This window comes from Lithobates pipiens, unplaced genomic scaffold (assembly GCF_037356315.1).
Source record: "Lithobates pipiens isolate NorthernLeopardFrog02 unplaced genomic scaffold, aLitPip1_a1.2 Scaffold_23, whole genome shotgun sequence".
NCBI lineage: Eukaryota > Metazoa > Chordata > Amphibia > Anura > Ranidae > Lithobates > Lithobates pipiens.
The window spans coordinates 199,016,297-199,041,291 of NW_027507785.1; the positions used below are offsets into that span (position 1 = coordinate 199,016,297).

The 24,995-nt window shown below is 40.0% G+C and overlaps 1 protein-coding gene across 6 annotated transcripts in view; it reads left to right on the forward strand.

Annotated features, from left to right (window-relative positions):
- Nucleotides 1-24,995, forward strand: part of DENND1B (DENN domain containing 1B) — a 364,765-nt gene that overhangs the window by 267,308 nt on the left and 72,462 nt on the right. For all 6 annotated transcript variants that reach the window (XM_077452755.1, XM_077452759.1, XM_077452757.1 and 3 more), the window contains 2 exons: nucleotides 8,991-9,036; nucleotides 14,370-14,471. In XM_077452755.1, the coding sequence (XP_077308881.1) occupies nucleotides 8,991-9,036; nucleotides 14,370-14,471 (148 nt within the window). The remainder of the gene's footprint in view (nucleotides 1-8,990; nucleotides 9,037-14,369; nucleotides 14,472-24,995) is intronic.

Below are 24,995 nucleotides of genomic sequence, written 5' to 3' on the forward strand. Positions count from 1 at the left end.
GATGATCACAAAGTTAAAAAGCAATGTGGGGAGCAATAAATGCAAGTCCCATGTGTTTCATCCCAATGGACTTCAACTGGGGCATATCATAGCTCCCCCACATTGCCCATATTTATAAAGTATCTAAGTAGTCTGGTAATTGGGAGTGAAAAGACATGGTTCCACCCACGATGACAAGACCAGAAAGCGTAGCTGCCAGTGTGAGTTGCACGCCTCACTCTGAAAATGAATGGGCGGAAGCTCACTCCATATAAGACTTCTGAACTGCGCCCACAAAGGGGGCGTATCACCGCCATCCTGCAGTGACGTCAACATGATGGTGCAGCCATGTCCCCCCATGAGATCTGCCCAGGATCCCACAGGTCTGTCCATCATGTGACTTGCCACAGAGTGCAGGAGCGTCATCGCTGTCATGTCGCAATGACATAATTATACCATCAAATCAGTGCACTCCGGAACGGAATTGAATGTCTCCCATTGGAGTTCTAGATACGTTGATACACCACCTTTGTGGGCGTGGCTCAGAAGTCTTATATGGAGTGATATAGATGTTTGCTTCTGCATTTGTTTTCAGAGTGGGGTGTGCAACTCATGCTGGGGCAGAAATTGATATTAGCCCCTTGCCGATTGTAATACCTATACATACGTTGCGGTTTGCAAGTGGCTTACTGGGATTATGGCTGGTCATAACCCCGGTATTGATTTTTTACTTCCGGCAGCTGGTTTTCAATTGAAAGCATTCTGAGTGGCTCACAAGCCATTGGAACACTTTCAGAAGGGGCTGAAAGGGGCGCTCCCCCACCTCACGGCACTTGCTGGTGTCTCTCGGGCATCTTGCCCAAGAAACGATATGATGGTGCTGCTGGCTGGTCACAGAGGCAATATAAGACTAGATAGTCTTTGATTGCCTCTATGGCCTTGAAGGACTGGAGCGATGATATGACGTCACTTCCGGTGCAGGGGTAAAGTAAACTATTTTTTTTCTTTAAAGCAAAAGATCCAAAATTATTTTTTGTTTTTTTCAAATCTGTTGCTTTTAACCACTTCCAGATCTGCCCACCGTGGATTTATGTCAATATGGGATCATGGGATGATCCCATGTGCCCCTCCTCTCCCACCATGTCCCGGTGGGACGGGATCCCAGGATGGATGGGCAGGAAGTCAAGTGAGGGCAAGATGGCCCCACACTCAACTCTATGTCCTTGGAAAACCGGAGCGACATCAAACATCACTTCTGCCCTCAGGCCTTAAAGAAACGCTTTTTTATTGCTTTGAAGTGTAAATTTGAGATCTGAGGCCTCTTTGACCCCAGATCTCACATTAAAGAGGCCCTGTCATGCTTTTTTAACTATTACAAGGGATGTTTATATTCCTTGTAATAGGAATAAAAGTGATCCAGATTTTTTTTTTTTTTTATAAAGGGACAGTGCAAAAATAAAAAGTTTAAATAAGAGAAACATTTTTTTGTAAAGCGTCCCATCCCTCCAAGCTCACGCAGAAGCAAACGTATACGTAAGTCACGCTCACATATGTAAACGGTGTTCAAACCACACATATGAGGTATTGCCATGATCGTTAGAGCAACAGAAATAATTCTAGCCCAAGACCTTCCCTGTAATGCAAAACTGGTAACCTGTAGACGTTTTTAAACATCTCCTATGCAGATTTTTAAGTGCCAAAGTTTGTCGCCATTCCATGAGTGGGCACAATTTTGAAGCATGACATGTTATGTATCAATTTACTCGATGTAACATTATCTTTCACACTATAGAAAACAATTGGGCTAACTTTACTGTTTTCTTATTTTTAAAATTCAATCAAGTGTATTTTTTCCCCAAAAAAGTGTTTGTCAGACCGCTGCGCAAATGCAGTATGACATAAAGTATTGCAACTATCTTCATTTTTTTTCTCTAGGGTGTCTGCTAAAAATATATAAAATGTTTTGGGGTTCTAAGTAATTTTCTAGCAAAAAAAAAAACTGAATTTAACTTGTATAAGAATAAAAGTGATCCAAAAGTGTCAGAAAAAGGCTTGGTCCATAAGTGGTTAAAGGTAAAGAAGAAATTTGGGGTCTTGACCCCAGATCTCTCCTTATAGAGGACCTGTCATCCTTATTTCTATTACAAGGGATGTTTACATTCCTTATAAAGGAATAAAAATGATAAAAAGGAATACAAATTAAAGGGACAGTGTAAAAAACAAAAAAATTCAAAAAATTTGAAGGCCATCCCGCCATGCTTGTGTGCAGAAGCATAACCATTAACAGTGTTCACACAACACGTCAGGTATCGATACGAATGTTTGAGCAAGAGCAATAATTCTAGTGATATACCTCTGTAACTCTAAACAGGTAACCTCCTAAAGGTGTTTAAAACATTTACTATGAATATTTTTAAGTACCATAGTTTGTCGCCATTCCACGAGCATGTTCGGTATCTATTTCTCGGCATGCCATCATCTTTCATATTATACAAAAAAAGTGGGCTATGTATTGTGTTTTGTATTTTTTAAATTCATTGAAATTTTGTTCTTTTTTTCACACAATTAGAGCTTTCTTTTGGTGGTATTTAATCACCGCTGGGTTTTTTATTTTTTGCGAATTGCGAAAGACTGCAAATTGTATAAAAAAAATAATCATTTTTCTTCGTTTCTGTTGTAAAATTTAGCAAATTGGTAATTTTTCTTCATCAATTTTGGCCAAAATGTATACGGCTACATATCTTTAGTAAAAATAACCCAAATCGGTGTATATTATTTGGTCTTTGTGAAAGTTATAGAGTCCATAAGCTATGGTGCCAATCTCTGAAAATTGATCACACCTGAAGTACTGACAGCCTATCTAATTTCTTGAGACCCTAACAAGCCAGGAAAGTACAAATACCCCCCAATTGACCCCTTTTGGAAAGTAGATATTCCAAGGTATTTAGTAAGAGGCATGGTTAGTTTTTTGAAGTTGTCATTTTTTCCCACAATTCTTTGCAAAATCAAGAAATGTTTTCTTTTTGTTCACAAAATTGTTATAATTCTTACACACAGCATATGCATAGCACAAATTACACCCCAAAATACATTCTACTACTCCTCCTATGAGTATGGCGATACCACATGTGTGAGATTTTTACACAGTGTGGCTATGTACAGAGACCCAACATGCAGGGATCACCATCAGGAGTTCCAGGAGCATAAATTACACATATAATTTCTTGACTACCTCTTGCACTTTTGAAGCACCAGGACAATGGAATTGCCCCAAAAATGAATCTATGAGGCATAGTGAGTCTTTTGAACATGTCATTTTTTTCTACAAGTTTTTGGAAAATGTGGAAAGAAAATGAAAACGCATTTTTTTTTTTTTACACAAAGTTGTCCATTTATATAATATTTCTAACACATAGCATGTACATACCACAAATTACACCCCAAAATAGATTCTCCTACTAGGGGAATAATCTATAGTAACTCTGGTGCAACAAACAAATGGTTTCAAGTGACCTGTGTATTAGAGCTGCACAATTCATTGTTAAAAATCGTGATCTCGATTCAACCTCCATGACAATCTCTATTGCAGAATTTGCCAATTCTTTCATATAAGTGAAGAGAGTTATCTACTCACTCTGTCAAAACAAAACAAAAGAAAACATCCGGGCAGTCTGTCAGGTTTATAACCTGAAACAATTTAACTAACTCTTCCTTCTTAGATCAAAGGGATAAACTTCTGTGTAAAGAAAAAATCCAGCCAGTCTGCCAAGTTTTTAACAACGTGTAAATGCAGGAAGTTTAACCACTTAAAGTCTAAATCTTTTTGTAACACTTGTTTCTTAAGTTAAAATCCAATATTTTTTGCTAGAAAATTACTTGGAACCCTCAAACATTATATATATATATATATATATATATATATATATATATATATATATATATATATATATATATATATATATATATTAGCAAAGACCCTAGGGAATAAAATGTCAATTGCTGCAATATTTTATGTCACACTGAATAAAGAAAAAAACTAAACAAAAAACTAAACAGTAAAGCTAGCCCAATTTTTTTTGTTTTAATGCGAAAGATGATGTTATGCTGCGAGAACTATCTTTTAAGCAAAAAAAATCATGAGTCTAATTTTATCCAGAATCGTGCAGCTCTACTGTGTATAACAAATCTCCAGTTGCCAGTGTCTTGTGTACCATGTACATCTACTGACATGTTTATTAAAGGGGTTGTAAACCCTCAAGGTTTTTCACCTCAAGCTTGTATATTTCACCTCCATAACATCTCTAACATTCACCCTTTTTAACTAACATTCACCCCTTTTTAACTAATGAAACCACTGCCAGACTCTCATACCTTACCAAGCACTCAGTGTCTGCGACTCCTTTCTGCCAAACCCTCCACTGACTTCCAATTGTCAAGCAAATTAAATTCAAAAAGCTAACAATAAAACATACATAGCTACATCACCAATCTTGTTTTCAAATATCACCTAACCTGTCCTCTCTGCTCCTTTCAATGCCTCCTGCTCTCATGCTTCCTCTTCTCCTCCCATGCTCAAACTTTTCCAGAGCCTCTCCCATCCTTTAGAACAGTGTTTTTCAACTCCGGTCCTCAAAGCGCCCCAACAGGTCATGTTTTCAGGATTTCCCTCAGATGAAACGGCTGTGGTAATTACTAAAGCAGTGAAACTGATCAAATAACCTTTGTAAAATAATGGGAAGCTTGAAAACATGACTTGTTGGGGCATCTTGATGACTGGAGTTGAGAAACACTGCTCTAGAACGCTCTACCTCTGTCTGTCCGGCTATCTCCTAGTCTGGCTGCCTTCAGGCGATCCCTTATCCTCATCTCTTCAGGGAAGCCTATCGCACCTCCAACTAACTGAACTTTTATTACTTCCATCTGCTCATTCCCTATGGGTTTAACCTCTTGTACCACTCGCCCCACCCAATTAGATTGTAAGCGATTATGAGCAGGGCCCTCTTAACCCTCTTGTATTTTATTTTATTATAATAGTACTGTCTCTCTTTATATTTTAAAGCGCTACACAAACCATTGGCACTATATAAATCCCGTATAATAGTAATAAGTGGGAGAGGGTACTTGCCAAAACCAAAAAATATTCAAAATATTGTAGAGGGGGAAGTAGGAGGCGGAAGATCAGACCTTCCCCTTTTGGGTGAAAGGGGAAACAAGGCCAGGTAAATTCAAAACCATGGTTACTCGCTTTCTTTCACTTCAGGTGTCCAGAATTTCAGGATTACAAAACAAAAGCCAGTAGTTCAAATAAAACCCTTTCAAAGCCTGACTAGCTTTGGGGGTGATTGAATAAAACTGGAGTGCTCAGAATCTGGTGCAGCTGTTCGTGGTAGCCAATCAGCTTCTAACTTGGCTTGTTCATTAAAGTGTCTCTAAAGATAAAACTTTTTTTTTTTTTTTTGTTTTCCATATAATGGAGATGGAGTGGATTAGAACCTCTATGTTTTTATTGCTGTCTTTGCCCTCTTTACAGAGATTTTCCTTCTCTTTTTGTTATGTTTACCATTATTGAAAGTGAAAGTAAAAGAAATTGACATATTTTGGGTTGTCCCCAGAAAAGCAGAGGGGAAATCTTCCATTGGGGACACTAGTTCCAATGGGGTCCCCAAGAAATTCCCTTAATTTACAAGAATTTCTTCTCACTTTCTGTTTGGATATGGTACAGGAAGTGAAAGGAAACCTCCGCAATGGGACACGGCGAAAAAAATATGACGGGTTTTACCCACCCCTCGCTCTATCCAAAATGTCAAAAACTTTTTGCCTATAGTTCTACTTTAAACTTTGTCAATAAAACCTGAACGCTGATTGGTTTCTGTGCAGAGCTAAACCAGATTTTTCACACTCCAGTTTTAGTAAATCCCATTCTTCATCTTCTATTTTAAGAGTGAAACTTGTGAGAAACAATCATTCCAAATGCTTCCCTCGAACCATTGACTTCAGTTCAGTCTTAGCAAGTTATGTGTTTATCCATGAGAGGTGGTGTCATCATCATCATCATCATCCTTGGATTTTTTTTTTCAGAATCAACATGGTATTTCAAGTAGATTTTATCATTAAAAGCATACCTCTGCCATACCGTTGGGTTGAGAAGTAATTACATGTAGTCCTGATAATGATTCCTTCTATTTGAAACTGGGAAATCATGTAGCAAATCTTCAGCTCTGTAGACTTGAAGCAAATATACTAACAGCCCATTTACTGGATAGTGGGATCCTTTATTCTTTAAAGTATGATTTCTTGCTACTCAATTTGCAGTCATATTCATACTTCATGCCCTAAGGGGAAGGGGACATAAGTGAAATTATACTGTCACTACATCAGTGTGGTCTGTGACATGTGGGTGGTCTGTTCACTTGTAATAACCACAAAAATGAATTTGTTGGTGCTGCATCTTTGTTAATTATTTTAGTACAGAGATGAATTGTTTTACAAAAGGATTCAGAAAGCTTCAGATTTGCTTACAACTGTCTTGTATCTCTTCGGTATGACTTAATTTGGACAGATCAGCAGCCAGGGAGTTTGAATCAGCTACTTTTCCGTGACTTATTAATCCTCTAATCAAATTTGGGACATTCCAGCGACAGTTAAAAATTGGCATTCTGGCAGTGTAGAGTGAAGACACAAAACACCCTGTCTTTGGTCTGAGATGGGGGGCCTAACCCTTTTGCATGCCACATTTTCAAGCTTTCTGTTTTAGAAGAAACACATGATAAACAGAGCAGTAGCCATTGTTTTTCTAGTATAAAGGCAGTACTTGCTGATGTTTGCTAAGAACAGATAGGATGATAAAGGAATTGCCCACCTTCAGCTCTTTTTCCCTAATCTGACATAAATATTTCAAACTTTTCTCATATTAAAATTTGAGCGGCAACACAAAGAAATGTTTTATCTAAAATGACTACATAACATAACATCATATAATTATAATAAGGCATCAGTCTGTAAATGACATCCATACACAGGGAATTGATGTACTGTTCTGTATGGAGCCACTCCCCTTTTCAGCATGTGGTAGCTAAGCTAGTATGGCCATATAAAAAAAGCTCCGCTTCTAGGATACATTGGAAGACATTCTGTATATAAGAGTGATGAGATGGCTGCTGTTCATCGAATCACAGCTTGGAATTGATCCTAGATGAGGCTGCTTTGCTCCATTGTAGTGTAGCCCACAGATAGGTCTGGGACCTGGCTGTTGTATCTGCCAGGGGTGCCTGTGTCATAAGGCTTGAATTATGGATTGGTTTGTCAAGACTTGTCTGGGGTTCAGATTTAAACTTGTCAGACATTGGACTTCACGTTCACTGCTCTGCCATTGTAAGTAAATGAGGAAAAAGACTTTACTGGTTAAAGTTATGACGGGTAATTATTTAAAAACAATATCCTAGTTAGTCTTTTAGACCAGCATTCTTTAACAAAAAACACATGTTCATCCATGCACTCGTTGTAGGGCCTTCAGGAGCAAGGCATTTTCTATGATAAGGTTACTTCTCTTTAATTTGAAGCACTGGAGCAGAATGGAGTAGTGTAATAGAAACTGTATGAAAGGAGTAGCATCTCCACTTCTTTCTCCATGATTATGTACACAGCTTCAATACAAACGTTTTATTTTTATGTAATATTTCCTTTACAAAATTATAGAGGCAACATATCACACAGAGATTTACCACAAACAATTCAAGTTACTCTCATTGGGGACATGCCAACTAACCTACCTACCTGCCTTTTTGGATTGTGAACAGAAGTCCAGTGCATTTGGAAGTCTATAGGGGTTGATTTACTGGATCTGGAGAGTGCACAATGTGGTGCAGCTCTGCATAGTAACCAAACAGCTTCCATTTTTTTTTGTCAAAGCTTATGCACACTGCACTCTTACCTTTTAGTAAATGAACCCCATAGAGACATGTAAAGAACATGCACACTCTTAGCTATGTAGATAGTGTCCATGAAAGCCAGGCCTGGCAAGGCTGCTAACAACTTATTCACCATAAGTAAAGGGCTTTATGATTTATTTTAATAAGGTACCTGAAATAATTCAAGTTCAGTGAATTGTTTTATTTAGCTAAATGTACACTTAACATTCCTGTTTTTTAAAGCGGTTCTCCAGTCTGTAGGGAAAAAAAATCAAAGTCAACAACTACAAATACTGTAGCTGCTAACGTTTATTATAAGGACAGTTACTTGTCCAGGGATCCAGTGCTAGCCCCACCCGAGACAGTTTTTCACCTGTCTTTGGGTCCCTGGCATCGGCATGTCTATGGTAGGAAGCAGGCTGTGACTCCCTACAGCTTCACACTAGGGTGAAGGCTTGCTTCCCACTGCGCATGCAGAAGTTGCACTTTGTGAATAGTCTTTCAGCCTTTTGGGACTTGTGACGTGTCCCAAGATATTGTAGGCTGGGAAGAGAGACAAAGTCCAGTGTAATCGCCTAGATCTATCAATTACCATCACATGAAAGCCCATTTTGTCTTGAAAAAAACAAGGTATAATTCACCTGGATAAGGTACAGTTTTACTAACGTATATCAAAGTTGCTAAATTGTATTCAGGCATTAGGATTTGTTTCATCCTCTGTCATGAAGGGGTTCATTTTCTTTTAACAAAATAATTCTTATCACTGTTGACTGCATTGTATGCAATGCTGAAACATAGCAGCCATACTGTATACATACACAGGAATTCTCTGTGTGCACAGCCAGCCCAGCTCTGCTGGATGCTGACAAATAACAGTACAACCAAAAAATATAAAGTAAGCACCTACTTTATATTTTTCGTTTGATTTATTAGTGTGATTCACACTTAAAGATGCAGCTGTCACACGCATTTACATAGAGTTGGTGCCTTTTTATATTTTGAAATACTTTGAAAAATAGCAGTAATGAAGGGATTTTTAGATTTTCGCGGTCTTATTGTTTTTCTGCTCAAGTAATCTGTATTTTTTTGTCTTTTGTTTTGCAGTGCCCCTATGCCTTATCTAATTGGAGTTCACTTTAGCCTTCTGGAGGTATGAAATTATACTAAACACACATACACACCTAGACGGACTGATGATGCAACTGTCCCCTGCCAGCTCTAAGACTGAGAACTGAGCAATCAAAGACAGCTGATCAATCAGTTGTTGGGTCTGCTCTGAGCACAGAGCGGCGACTGTCAGTCACTGCTCTGTGCTCTACCCCTCCAGTGCTCACTGGAATGGCAGATTATATAGGGAGTGGGAGCAACGCACAGAGATGCTGAGCCAGCAGTCAAGGATTCTGGACAGATCCCAACATTATTGTCGGGATCCCTGCAGAGCCTGGACTGGCTCTGTGATGTGAGTGGACAGCAGGCTTTAGCCCTCTGTCGGCTGAATTTGGGAGTGCAGAACTAAGTGCACTCCTGTGATTTGTAGAAGTAAGGCCAAAAGAGGTTTTGTCATACTAATCCTTTAAAAAGTTGGCTTTTCTCTACAGATAACTGTAGTTCTATATTTTATTTGAAGGCTATTTTTTTTGTGTTTTTATGTTTCCTTATAGGAGCTTGCATTGCAAGGTCCATCTTGATAATGTTAAATACTCTATAATGCATAACATCATAAGGCTGTGGTTTACAGTATCAGGTAAATGGGAATATAATTTATTTACAAAGTTTCCCATTAAAGTGAATCTAAATGCAAAGGTTTTTTGCCCTAAAATAACAATTAAGTTATACTTACCTGCTCTGTGCAGTGATATTGCACAGAGCGGACTCTTACCTCCTCTTCTGGAGTACTTCGCTGGCGCTGTCCGTTCCTCCTCTCCTCCAAGTGCCCAGAGTTTGGCTGTGTGCATCTGTAGATTGGGGATTCCCTCACTTTTCCTTTCACTTCTTGTTTTTGCTATGGTACAGGAATTGAAAGGAATTCTCCCCTATGGGACACAGATGACAAAAACAACTGTCAGGGATTATAACCTTTCCTTACTCTATCCAAAATAAAAAAAATATGCCTTTAGTTCAACTTTAAGACAGGGAATGTATTAAGGTAAGTAACGTTTTGACTTTAGAACCACTTTCATAGACGTGTGTCACCATCCGTATTATAATAGTCAAAATTGACCAAATATAAAAATAAAAAAATCCAGTACAACTATGCAATATGTTTTTGCCTGTTTAGAACATTGCAGATATATAAAAATACCCATTGGTTCTGCAAGAAATCCAGAGTGCTCCAAGCTTATAGTTTGAGCTGGCATAAAGGCAAATTATTATTATACAGGATTTATATAGCACCAACAGTTTGCGTAGTGCTTTACAACATGAGGGCAGACAGTACAGTTACAATACAATTCAATACAGCAGGAATCATAGGGCCCTGCTCATTAGAGTTTACAATCTAGGAGGGAAGAATAAACTTTGCAAGTGCAGTTGCAAGGGAATTATCCCCAGAGCTTAGTGAATGAGGTGAAACTTTGCTGCCTTCCATCTAAGCATGTGCAAACAAAAATGTTTTTTTTTTTTTTTTAATTCCCCTTGTATGTGATTGCGTATTCTTCGCAAAGTGAAGCTCTGAAGAAAATGCACTTGCAGAGTGCAACTTAATTTGCAAAGTTAACAATGTATTGGTCAACCTCATTGCCCCTACTGCAATGAAATCCCAAGCACTTCTTTCAGCCCTGTTGGAGTCTTCTTCTGGTGGAATACAGGATACCATTACCTTATGTTCTGTAGTCCCACAGAAGAGAACTTACTAGGACTGACAACACTGTTTGGGATTTAAATGCAATAGAAAAAAGTGCATTGTCATCTCAAACAGAAATTTAGGAGCACACTTTTGTCAGATTAACGGGTATTTATCTTCTGTACTTGCAGTGTTTGTAAAGGGATAAAACCTGAGAAAACATGCACCTATTGCAGGGATGTTTTTTTGCCCAGACATATTGTACTCTTTCGATGCACAGCTATCCAGTTTTCTAAAAAAATAAAAATAAAAAAAATAATAATAAAAAAAGGTTTATTGCAAAAGATGTGTTTTTTCTGCTATTGTTTTTTTTAGTACAGAGTTACCAGATCTGTCCATCTCTCTTTATACAGCTACTGTATATCTGAGGTAGTCAGCAAGTTCTCTTCCTGAATTCTGTAGAGGAGGTTACTTTTCATGATCTTCCCAGTGAATGGCTTGTGCCAGCACAAGTCTTCAATGCATGTGTTGTTGATGCCTTTTTGAGGCTCGTTTTATGGCATAATCTGTGCTTTTTTTCATGCACGTTTTTTATGCCTTTGTAATACGTTTTTTTTTTATTGTGATGTGTTAATGTTGCCAGGAGGAGGTATGCTGTCATGCAGGAAACCGTGGCAAAAATGCATGTGCATGGATTTTTAATGCAATTATATTAATGTCTGTGAAGCCAAAAACTCACTGTGCTGTGTGTAAAAATGAAACCTTTCCTAAAACCACACCAGTGAAAATTGCATAGATGTGAACGTGACCTGTAGGAACTAATGTTAAATGGACTGTAGTGCATTTCTGAAAATCTGCAAAGACACTTTAACCACCTGACATCCACGCTATGGCCGAATGACACACACAGCATGGATGTGAATTCCCGGGAGGCTGTCATATGACGGCCTCCCCTGTGCACGCTCCCGGAGCGCACTGTGATCACTGAGTCACTGAGATTCGGGTGATCACCGATCTGAGTAAGGGGCCAGTCACGCTGACAGCGGAGGAGAAAAAAATGATCACCGGCTCACCTTAAAGGGACATCGGTCCCGCAACGGAAGAAGCAATTATGCCTCATAATTGCACCCTGAAAGTGCCCACAAGTGCCACCTATCAATGGCCACAAGTGCCACCTATCTATGCCCATAAGTGCCACCTATCAATGCCCACCAGTGGTGTCAATCAGTGCCACATAGAAGTGCTGCCTCTCAGTGTAACTGATCAGTGCCCATCACTGCCACCTATCAGTGCCCATCACTGCCACCTATCAGTGCCCATCACTGCCACCTATCAGTGCCCATCAGTGCCTCCTCATCAGCGAACATCAATGACGGACAAAAATTACCCATTTTAAAATGTTATAACAAAATAAAAAAAGTGGTCTTTTTTTTAAAAAAATTTACAAAAAATAAAAATTGCACAGGTGATCAAATACCACCAAAAGAAAGCTCTATTTGGGGGAAAAAATTATAAAAATTTGGGTACAGTGTTGTATGACCACGCAATTGTCATTCAAAGTGCATCAGTGCTGAAAATTGGTCTGGATAGGAGGGGGGTTTAAAGTGGAAGTAAACCCATTGATTTAACAGTTTAAAAAAACAGTTGCATTCCTGGCATGCCGGAAATGCTAACGGTCACATTGGTTGTGCTCTCAACCAAACTGTCAAACCATCCAATGGCTGGTGTCATAACTAATCATATGTGCAGCATCTTGACAGTTGAAGATTAAACAAAGGCCAAGATGGCAGCTTCCTTGGTTGAAAGCGATAGGAGGGTTTACTTCCACTTTAAGTGCAAGTGGTTAAATACATAGGTGTGAACCTAGCCATAGAAAACAAGCAGGCTGTCCTCCCACCCCAGATAGAAAACTGGAATTGATGTGCTGTCATGTCTAACATGGTCAGTTTGATATAAGAAAGCAGGGGGACTGGCAGGACTACTGGGTATTTCACACAAAGGAAGCAATACAAAGAGAACAGGATACTTTTTAACACAAGTACAACAGGCACATATCAGGAAGATGAAATGGTAGGAATAACATATTCTTTAGGTGTTCCTAGCAGTTAATGGTATGTTTGTGACCGCATTAAAGCAGAAGAAAAATGCAAAAGAAAATAATCTTCTCCCTGCAAATTAATGTACTAATGTGCATCGCATACTAGCACATTATGAAAGACTTACATGAAAAGGAAGCCTTACAACAACACGCTGTCACCGCTCACAGGGCTACCATCTTCACCCGGTTTTCTTTCCGGGTTCGCGCGTAGCCGCCATTTGATTGCCAAGCCACAACAACGTCACCTATGTGCAGGAGTCGAGGCCGCGGCACGGCTCTGAACGGCACACCTTCCATTGAGAGTGCAGTGCTTTCAATATGTATACATTTATAGGCTTATCTATACATATACATTATTCAAAAAAGGCCTTTACTGCCATTTTAATGTATCTCATAATTTTCTGATATAGAATAATTGCTAAATCTTGATCATTATTAAGCTGACATAAATATACCATTGTTCTTTCTCTTCCCAGCTATTTTAAGCTAACACTAGCATTCAACTATCACAAATTATTAAAATATAATTTGCAGTCCATACTTTGATTTATGTTCAAATATGTTTTTCAGATTTGTTCAATTTAGGCTACTTTCACACTGAGGTGCTTTACAGGCGCTTTAGCGCTAAAAGTAGTGCCTGCAAAGAGCCTGTAAAGCACCTCTGCTGTCACTCCAGTGTGAAAGCGTGAGTGCTTTCACACTGGAGCGGTGCGCTTGCGGGATGTTAAAAAAAGTCCTGCAAGCAGCATCTTTGGGGCACTTTAGGAGTGGCGTATACACCGCTCCTAAAGCACCCCTGCCTATTGAAATCAGTGGGCAGTGCCGCCGAAGCACCTGCAAAGTGCTTTGGCAGCGATGCTCTACGGGTGCTATTAACCTCTTCATCAGCCGCTAGCAGGGGTTAAAAGCACAGCTAAAACTACGGTAAAGCCCTGTCTGGATTTCACAGATCGGGGTGGACATGTCACCGCTAACATCCGAACGCTCCATAGAGATGTATCGAGCGACCGTTCAGGTCCGCCTGAAAAAACTGACAGGTGGATCTGAACGGTCCGCACATGTTCAAGGGCCCTTAGTGTTTTTTTCCCTAATGTTCAGTCAAGAATATCAGTGAGGGTTTATGTACATGTGGTAGTTCCTATAGGTGTAATCCTTAGTTCAACAATTTTCTTGTGGTTACCAACACTGTTATGACTTGTCTTGGCAACTCTCTTGGACATCTCTTCTCTGTAAAATGTTACGCTGCATAAAACATGGTTGACCACAAAGTTAATGTGATTAAAACCTGAAAAATAATCAAACAGAAATAAAATAATTCCTTCAATACCTTGTTTGATGTAAGGCTCTATGATTTGTAATGGATCTGTATACTCAGTTCGTTTTAACATTCCACATAAGCCCAATATTAATACATACGATTGTGTAATCCAATTTTGTTGGTTTTAAAATATCAATGGTTTCATAGATTCTGCAAATGCATAAAAATTCTTGTAGCTCCATCACTAAATAGTAGTTAGTTTTTGGTAACCATTAACTCCTTATGCTCCTTAAATTTCTTTCTAGAGTTTATCAGTCATATTATGGTACTAAATCTTTTCTTTAGAGAGTGAGAAGCCGTTCTCTCGATGATGTGGTTTTGCTCAATGTGGACACCAACTCTTTGGAAACTCCTTTCAATGATCTCTCAGCGTTACCCACTGAAGTGGTGAGTGTTTAAATGATTTTGCCAAAGGCTGTGAGTAAGAGCTTATATGCAGCTGAGTGCATATGTTAACATATGTTGCATTGACGTGGTTTGGAAGCTTTGTTTTTTTTTTTTGTGTTTTTTTATTTATTTATTTTTTTCCAATGCACTACAGCACAATGTATTACTGTGAAGTACTGTATTTTGCCTGCACGGCACACATTAAAACGCTGGTGGATATGAGCCCTTAAGGCATCCCTAGACATTAGAAAGTCCAGCTTTTCTAGGTATATTTGGTAATGATTCTGTATTTACGGGGTAGTGCAAAGGAAACATCAAACTATTCCTGACGAACAAGATAATAAGGCAGGTCAGAAACCCTTGCAGAATTGCTGTTATTTTCTTCAGAATCAAGACATGTGGCTGCCCCTCCCTCCCTTCCTTGTAGCCTTGAATAGGAACACTTGTGGACACCTCTTACTACACTTTAATTTCAATTGCTGGCTGGTGAAAGGAGCACTGTCTGGTCAAAGCATTGTATCCTTTGACAGTTGTTTAACACAGAGAGCATTTATGAACTCAGATGAGGTCATAGTAACACTGTCTCTGCAGAAGGGTTGAAATATTTACCTTTCCAGGAAGAAAATACTTTTCCAGTCTCCCTCCTGTGCCCCTCATATGACCAGAAACACAAGCATTTGGAAGAGTTCAAATTACAGAATCTAGTAATTATGTTTTTAGAATACAAGGGCTTCTACATCTGCACAGCACTAAAAGATGTACTTTACTTTTGGAGTATAAAATGGTAAAACTGTTGTATAGGGCTCTCTTGGTGGCATTTTTTTTCTTTAAATTGAAGGTTAACATGGCAAACATAGCCTTTGTAGCATAATATAGTCACTCCACAGCATACCTGATCGTCTTCATTTTTTTTTTATTTGCTGATGCTCCTATACATAGGACAGCTAAAATGTACAGCAGCATTTCTCAACATTTTTCCAGTTTCTGCACCCTTTAAAAGTATGCAAAATCTCGAGGCACTCTAGTCTACAATGTAAAATACGTAAAAGTTGCCATCAATGGGAGGGGATTAACCACTAGACTCTAGTTAATCCCCTACAATGCCAGATGTTTATCAAGCAAAGCCCAGGTTAAACTATGACTTTTACTTATAAGCCTGTTTATGGTGATTTTAATTTCCCTGTATGCATATAATTATGTTAACGAGTGTCTATATTTGACAGAAATAGGCCCTGGGCAGCATGTCATCACCCCTTTTCACTCTCCTCTCCCAGCAATGATACTGACCCCCCCTTCCTCCCATCTACTCCTAACCATACTCCTGCCTTTCTGCTAACCCATCTGGCAGCCAATTAGAACCCTTCTTATATCTGCTGCAGTCCTGCATGCTGCATGTCTATTGGGGATTGGGCAGGCCCCCTGCAGAGCAAGGAAGTGTCCTGGGGTATAAATGTGCCTTGCAGGGTGGCTGGCATACAGTATAACTGGTGAAATCAAGCAACAACAAAAAACAAGACAGGGTATTGTTTTACTTCTTCGGAGATAAATATGTACCACATATTTTCCTATAATATAGCCCCGTAAATACATTTTTAAATGCATATGAAGCCAAATTATTTTTGGGGATAGAGTAGGGAAGGGAGAGTGGAAAAATAACTCTATCAAGTTATTTTTGCTTCCTGTGTCCCACTGGGAAGATTCAAGGGGGAGTGAGGGAAATTTCCGTATTAGAGAGTAGTAACAAACATGTCTCCATCAGAGGCTTCCCTCACCTCTTGTTCTGGTGGCAGCCAAAAAATGTTTTTTCCTTCACTTTATTTCTCATTGACAATGGTCACTAGGACAAATGGAGTGCTGCGTCTCTCAAGCAAGGGCCCAGACAAAAATAAAAAATTTACCATGAGTCTGACACTTTCATACTCTATGGAAGATAGGGAGCAAAGGATTTTAGATTTTAACTAAGGCAGCCAGCACCATGAACACTTGTCAAATGTAAAATCTGTCCCTTGTGCTGATTTTATTTTTAAACCATACCTAAACTTGGCCTATAGATGGCACAATATTCAGTAAATCTGAGACAATTGGGTTATACTTGAGTTATTTTAATAAAATTCTATTTTATTCTTTATTAAAAAAAAAAAAACTACCGGATGTTTACATCCCTTCCACCATTAAGATGGCCGCCGACCCATTTCCGGCGACCTGCGCCATTGTAATATGGCCGTTACGTCATTACCGTCGATCAGGACTCCACGAATATGGCCGCCACACTACCACATAAAAGACTATTCACTGGCATCAGTCAACCCCTGATGAAGTCACGTGACCCGTGACGAACACGTGCCAGGACTGCTGCCGGTGGTGACGTTCCGATAGAGCTCGCTGCTCGTTTGTACACCATTTGCCTTGTTTCTTTGTTTGTGAGTACTGATTTTAAAAACCTTGTTTTAAACCAATAAATATATGTACAAAATTACTACACCATGAGGTATTCCCCCTCTTTGCTTGTGCCATTCCATGTAATATTTTGGTGAAACCACTCCATCCTACCCACCCTGAGCATCCCCAGGCCATCCTTAAAGGGACCTCATGCTGCCGAAATTAGGCAGGAAACCACACTCATCAAGATTTGAGGGGCCACCATAGGAAATCTAAAGGGGACCATAAAGATTATAAAGACATACATATCCACGCTGTAACCTTACAGCGGTAAGGTAAAGGGACATCCACCTACTTACCACGCAGGACCGCACGGGACACCCATCACTCATAGCACTTACTGATTGATGTTTACAGGCACCAAAGCACTTTTGGATGTTGGACACTTATCATAAATGCACTTTGCACTTTTGAACATATTTTATGTCTATTTTGGATATTGATTTTTCTTTATGAATTTATTTTAATATTAAGTATTTATTTTAACTATTGTACATCATTGAATATTTATTCCAATTATTGCACATCCTCAATTTATGCACCGTTGACACTTTGGGATCACATTTTATCCATCAGAGATTTTCCAGCACGCAGGCTCATATTTATATATTTTCTCTTTTGGCTACTCAAATATTTGTCTTAATTCCTTTTTTAAGTTTTACACTATCTTTTACTTGATAATTCCATTTTAGATTGTTTTTTGCACATTTATGTAGATATGATGGATTTTATCGATATTTAATTCAGCGCACCACTACTCTTTTTATATTATACTTGAGTTATACTTCCTCCAACAGGAGGATATGGATGCTGGCAAACAAAAAAGTAATTGGCTAGCCAAGTATGAAGATAATTTCCAGCTTTAGTGAACTAACTTACATGTAACAGAGTATGTCCTACATACAGTAGTACAGGCAGCTAGACCTGTAGAAATCTTATGTGCTTGGGTACACCCTTCTGTTCCTGCTGCTGAATTCTTAGCTCTAAGGGATTTAATAGCTCCAAATCTTCTGTGAAGCTGCAGTGAACAAGCTTCTTAAGGAGACCTGACCCCCCCCCCCCCCCCCTTCCATTGGAAAAAGTTGTTTCATAGTATACACTGCATGTAACACAATCTCTGAATGGGAGGGAGTCAGATGAATCACAGGATTTTCTCCCTTGTGCACTAACTTAAACTTTAAGTAGTTGGTTGTAAGTAATCTAAGGTTTTTATCTGGTGCCTCTTTTTATTCCTGTTGCAAAGTACAACATGTCGGATCCTGGACATTGAGTCTCTCCATCTCATTATCCACAAACCGTTCAGGATGTCCCTCACTGTATCCCCTAAGGGATCAGATGCCGATAACCTGGACCGTTGTCCTTTTACTTAGAGACTTAGTAAACATTTGGAGTCTCCCATATCTGTCCGGTGTAGCCTCCTCTTTTCCTTTTTTATATAGGGTAGAGTTCCCTACGGTTCGGCTGGCACCTTGCAAATATAATTGGTGACTCTGGTCATAGAGACTGTAAATTACATTTTATAACTTCTCTTATGGAACCTTTCTCTGATCATCCTGCAGCTGTGGCAGCCTTTGAGCCTTCTGCTGCAGATGTAGTGTCTTGCAAATCTATAATGGATGACTTTGTTCCTGAGGGGTCTCCATCAGCTGAAATAGCTCTCAGGCTAAAGAATACTATAGTTCTATGGCTTCCCCTGCAGAACCTTTCTCTGACAGTATTGCAGCTATGGCAGCCTCTGGACCTTCAGCTGTGGATAGTAATGTCTGACAGAGTCCTGCAAATCTGTATTGGATGACTTTGTTCCTGAGGAGCCTCCATCAGCTGAAATAGCTCTCAGGCCAAAGGATACTATTTTGACTCTTATCAATGTTGTGCGAGTCTAATTAAAAATGCGCAAATATGATTGCTGTCTCTGGTCCTAGAGGCTGTAAGCAAAGTTCTATGGCTTCCCCTGCAGAACCTTTCTCTGTCAGTCCTGCAGCTGTGGCAGCCTCTGGACCTTCAGCTGTGGATAGTAATGTCGGACAGAGTCCTGCAAATCTGTAATGGGTGACTTTGTTCCTGAGAAGCCTTTGGCAGCTGAGTTAACTCCCAGGCTAAAGGATATCATTTTGACTTGTATCAATGCTGTGTGCTAAGTAAACTTAAGATGGAGAAGCCTGTAACTTCTACTAGTGCTGTTACTAGTCTGGGATTCCTGTTTTGTTTTTTTTTGTTTTTTATATGTTGGTGTGCCAGACCATATAAGAATTCATCCAGCTGATGTTGAGGGACCAAGCTACAGTACTTTTAGACCCATTAGTTGTAGAGTGTTTAGAGCTTTTGTCTTCTGCTATAAATACTAATATTAATTATTATCATTATATTATATTATTATTATAATATTAAGTATTATTATAAGTATTATATTTAGTTATCTTAACTCCCAAATGTGTCTTCTGTCTGTTGACATTTATAGAGATCTCTGTGGCTGAAATGTACGTCTGTAGAACAGCAATGTAAAAAATGCTTGTTGCACATGCCTTTTTATGGTGCATATCTCTTTTGGTTCATTTGATTACATTTTCTGCAGGAGAAGAAGCCCACGCCTCAGACTGGTTTCTGAAGCCAAAAACAGTTGCTTTCTTTGCTCTCATGCTTCTCAAGCCTAAGGGATGGTCTAGTACAACCACAAACTCTGACATGTCAAATCCTCCAAATCTGCATACAAATTCTTGTCTGCATAAAGTGGGCAGATGTCTGTTTTCCTTTGGGGACACCTGGATACAAAGCGTCTTGAATATCTGGGTGAAAGACATAGTGACAAAGGGGTTACAAGCTAAAGTTGCGCTTTCTGTCTCCACCTTATTTCATGTAATTAAACCTACCTATATCTCCACAGTGATATGCAGACCTCATTTCTCTTCTTGTAGCCTCATCTCTTGTTCCATTTGAAGAAAGATTTGTAAGGGTTCACCTCCAACCTTTTCAAATGCTTTTGATTTTTTTTTAAATGGCGCCGTTGACATCTGGGTAAATTGAAAGTGATGTCAGGTCATCACTTCCGGGTTACCATAGCAGAGAGCCAATCCCGGTTTTGTTCGGCTTTCCGACCAGCCGGCGGATGCAGTGACTGGAAGCTCAAGTCACCCAGTGGGATGAAGGCACCCAAGCAAGCCCCAGAAGGGGGAGGGATGTCCCCTCTTGCTGCTTGTAGTTAACCGCTAGGATTGAGAGCTGACCGCCGACTCTAGAAAACAGTACTGGGGTGATGTCTGCAGCTGCAGGCATCATCCTGGTAAAACCACCCAAAGTCCAGAGATGTATGGGTACGTCGCTGTTCCGAAAGTGATGACTTGACCAGATGCATGCTTGTTCTAAAACAATATATAGAACCTTCTTTATAGTTTTAAGGTTCTTCACTTTGTCTGTCAAGCTCAGTGGTATATTTCTGCTTGTTTATTTGGTGAGTTTTTTGTTTTAAAGCACATCTTTACATGTAATAAACGTGAAAAAGTCCTGCGCAAAATATGCCAAAAATATATAGTCCTGAAACTGCTAAGTGCAAAAAAAAATGTGTAAATAGATCAATATACGTGTAAATAAAAAGTCCATATAATCATAGACACCAACGATGAAGAATAGGATGATGAACAAACAGTGGTATAAAATCCCAAAAGTATGGGCTCTCAGAACTCTCACCTTAAAAAAGAGAAAACCAGGCTCATCACAAAAACCAGGGGTGTCCCACTTCACTCCTCATATTCAGCCACCATAGGGATCCTTTACTGTGCCAGATTAAAGATGATGGTTTCTATATTTGGCCACTTAGAGGGCCATGAGTAGCACATGTACTTATAGTGATAACCCAGAGGATATTTTCCGTAGTGAATGGCTCAAAAAAGAGGGGGGGGGGGGAGAGAGAAAGGAGGCTCCAATGGTGTAGTATTTAAGAGTAAAATAAGCAATTTATTAGTGTAAAGCAAATCGGTCTCTCACATTTTAAGAGAAAAAAACACAGCCAGAGAAGTAATAAAATGATGGCGTGGTGTCTTCCGCCAGTCCTACTTTACTTCCGGTACGTCCTACGGCCACTCCCATGGGAGTGGCCGTAGGACGTACCGGAAGTAAAGTAGGACTGGCGGAAGACGCCACGCCACCATTTTATTACTTCTCAAGGGAGTGGCCGTAGGACGTACCGGAAGTAAAGTAGGACTGGCGGAAGACGCCACGCCACCATTTTATTACTTCTCTTGCTGTGTTTTTTTCTCTTAAAATGTGAGAGTCCGATTTGCTTTACACTAATAAATTGATTATTTTACTCTTAAATACTACACCAGAGCCTTCTCTCTCTCTCTCTCTCTCTCTCCCTCTCCCTCTCCCTCTCCCTCTCCCTCTCCCTCTCCCTCTCCCTCTCCCTCTCCCTCTCCCTCTCCCTCTCCCTCTCCCTCTCTCTCCTCACTCTTTTTTGAGCCATTCACTACGGAAAATATCCTCTGGGTTATCATTATAAGTACATGTGCTACTCATGGCCCTCTAGTGGCCGAATATAGAAACCATCATCTTTAATCTGGCACAGTAAAGGACACCCCTGGTTTTTGTGATGAGCCTGGTTTTCTCTTTTTTAAGGTGAGAGTTCTGAGAGCCCTTACTTTTGGGATTTTATACCACTGTTTGTTCATCATCCTATTCTTCATCGTTGGTGTCTATGATTATATGGACTTTTTATTTACACGTATATTGATCTATTTACACGTTTTTTTTGCACTTAGCAGTTTCAGGACTATATATTTTTGGCATATTTTGCGCAGGACTTTTTCACGTTTATTACTATATAGGGTCGTTTGTGTTCACTATCTTGTCTTGCTGCATTTTGTTGCACCTTATATTTGCACGTGCACTTTGTGATTATTTATTACATTTTTATCCATTTATTTATATTTATTGGTTGAAGAGGTATTTATACCCTATTCGTTTTTTTCACGTAGTAGCGCAAAGGCCCCCTCCTTTTACATATTTACATGTGGTTAACTTCAGAGGCATTTAAAACACATGTATAGTTGGTTGCTGGCCCCTCTTGGCTATGGACGTTTACTTAACCACTTGCAGACCGGACCATTTTGTTGGTCAAAGACCAGACTACTTTTTGCGATTCGGCACTGCGTCTCTTTAACTGACAATTGCGCGGTTGTGCGACGTGGCTCCCAAACAAAATCGACGTCCTTTTTTTCCCACAAATAGAGCTTTCTTTTGGTGGTATTTGATCACCCCTGCGGTTTTTATTTTTTGGGCTATAACCAAAAATAGAGCAACAATTTTGAAAAAAACGCATTATTTTTTACTTTTTGTTATAATAAATATCCCCCAAAAATATATAAAAAACATTTTTTTCCCTCAGTTTAGGCTGATACGTATTCTTCTACATATTTTTGGTAAAAAAAATCGCAATAAGCGATTATTGATTGGTTTGCGCAAAAGTTATAGTGTTTACAAAATAGGGATAGTTTTATAGCATTTTTATTAATAATTTTTTATTATTATTTTTTTACTAGTAATGGCGGCGATCAGCGATTTTTATTGTGACTGCGACATTGTGGGGGACCCATCGGACATTTTTGACACATTTTTGGGACCATTGTCATTTATACAGTAATCACTGCTATACAAATGCAGTGATTCCTGTGTAAATGACACTGGCAGTGAAGGGGTTAACCAGTGGGTGGCAGTGTAGGGGTTAAGTGTTCCTAAGGGTGTGTTACTAACTGTGGGGGGGTTGGGCTTTCATTTAGTGAACACTGATCTCTGCTCCAATCACATGGAGCAGAGATCAGCGTCACTAGTTGCTAGGCAGAATGGAGAAATGTTGTTTACACAGCATTTCCTCCATTCGGCCGCTCCGTGAGACGATCGCGGGGATGCCGGCGGCGATCGAGTCCGCGGGTCCCGCGACCGGACTCACGTGGTCCCGACCAGCGCGGAAGCGCGCCGCCGGCGGCGCCCTCCCGATGGCAGGGCGGCATTGAATATTGGACGTACCTGTACGCCAATATGCCTGCCCGTGCCATTCTGTCGACGTACATCGTCGTGCGCTGGTCGGGAAGTGGTTAAAGTGGTTTTACCACCAAAAAAAAATAAATTGCTTAACATTCATAACAAATGTAAAAAAAAAAAAAAAATTTGAAAAAAATTTTTTTACTCACATCTAAATGCCTGTTGCTAGGGGGTCCTTCATAGTCTGCCTCTTTCATTGCCCAAGCGGGTGACATCACTTCCCCCTGGCGCCGCACAGTCATCTGGGACCTGTCCAATGTCCCAGATGACTGTGCGGCGTATCGCGGCGCCGCTCGCGCATGCACAGTGGGTGCCCGGCTGTGAAGCCACAGCCGGGTGCCCACAGTAAGAATGCCGGTGCCACGAGCGGAGCGGACCCTGGGACAGGTAAGTGACTGATTACTAATGACGTTTAAAATTTTTTTAGTGGGCACCCCACTTTAAAGTGTTACTAAACCCAGTAATATGAAAATAGTTCACCCCCCCCACAGTGCTGCTTATTAATCTTCTTTTTATGTTAAAATACTGCCACTATATACCTTTTTGGTGATCTGTATACCATGGTTACATCATAAACTGTACAGTTTATTCAGGAAGGAGAAGATTTTCACTACAGCCTGTATACACGCCCACATGTGTGATGTCAATATCATGTGACATGGTTATCTCTGAGAACAAGAAACTGTTGTCTCCAACATAAAGACACAACTAAGCCATGTGCAGGTCGGCTGCTCTGCCTGTGTTAGCTGGCCTTCCCCAGATAGTCAGTGCAAGAGGGAAGGATCTGTGCATACAGGATAAAACAGCCTTTTTACACAATGCAGAGGATTCACCCCTTAAGTTCCACAGTGAGTATAACAAGCATGCTATGCTGCATATACAGACAGATTTTACTGTTGTGGGCAGTGGCGGCCCACCCATCAGGGGAGCTTGGGCGCAGCCCCCTCTCTCCAGGTCACCCTTTATGTTAATGGATAGCATGAATCTATCCATGGCTGCCGTGGCCACCCCCTATTCATGGGTCCGGCCCCTTTCGGGTCACCGGTCGCATGAATTACAGCGGCAGCGGATTGTTTTGAAGCACCTGATTAGAGCCATAGGCTCTAATAGGCTTAAAAATAGGGGGGGGGGGCTTGGGTCACAGAGCATGCGACCTGGATCCCACTCAGGTGTGTTACAACAGCGAATGATTAATTGCTTTTGAAACACTGATCCTCAATCCGACCAATCAGAAGCGGGTGTGAGACCCGTTTTTCAAATTGTCCGAAAAGACAAGTCTCCCAATTGGCCGCCAAGGAGGGAGGAAACGGAAGCTGCTGTGGAGAACAGGAGAACAAGACCAGGGGGAAGTCGGCGATGATGGGGAAAATGCTACCGACCGGTTGTTGGAGGGTGGGGGGGTCTAGGGTGGCATACTGTTTGTGCTTCAGGAAAAAAAAAAAGATTTATGTAGTGTAGCAAATTGATGCTAGCAGGAATTATTTTTGACTTCCTTTTGTCAAAAATCATTTTGTTTTGCTTGTTTGTTATTTTCTTCCATTCTTTGGAATTCAAATGTGTTGGGTTGTATTAGCCATAATCTAAGTGAACAGACTCCGTTAGTCATAGACTTCATTAGTCACTTTCCTTTAACCACATTATATCCTAATAAATTGTGTTCCAGCTGAGTTCTTTTCCTCTCATAATTAGTATCTACCTCCTTTCAGGTAAGATGCTGATTAGCAGGCTGGATTCCCTTCCCCACTTGGTAAAGTCTCTTTCAATTGCTTATAAAACTTCTTAGGACATTTTAATTAAATACTGCAGGCAGTCGGTGACAGCAGCATCAAAAATTGTTTCAGCACTTTCTCTTCGCTGCTATTCTACATAATTTACTTTTTTTTGTAAATAAAATTGCTGCCACTAAGTAATAGTGACACTTGTAAAGCGTACCTGTATTGAATTGAAGCTGATGAAAATAAGAGCAACTGGTATAGTAAAGAGAATCGTTTCACCACACGACTCTGTGAAATGTATGCTACATGTCTATAGAAAACAGGCTATGAAATTTTTGAT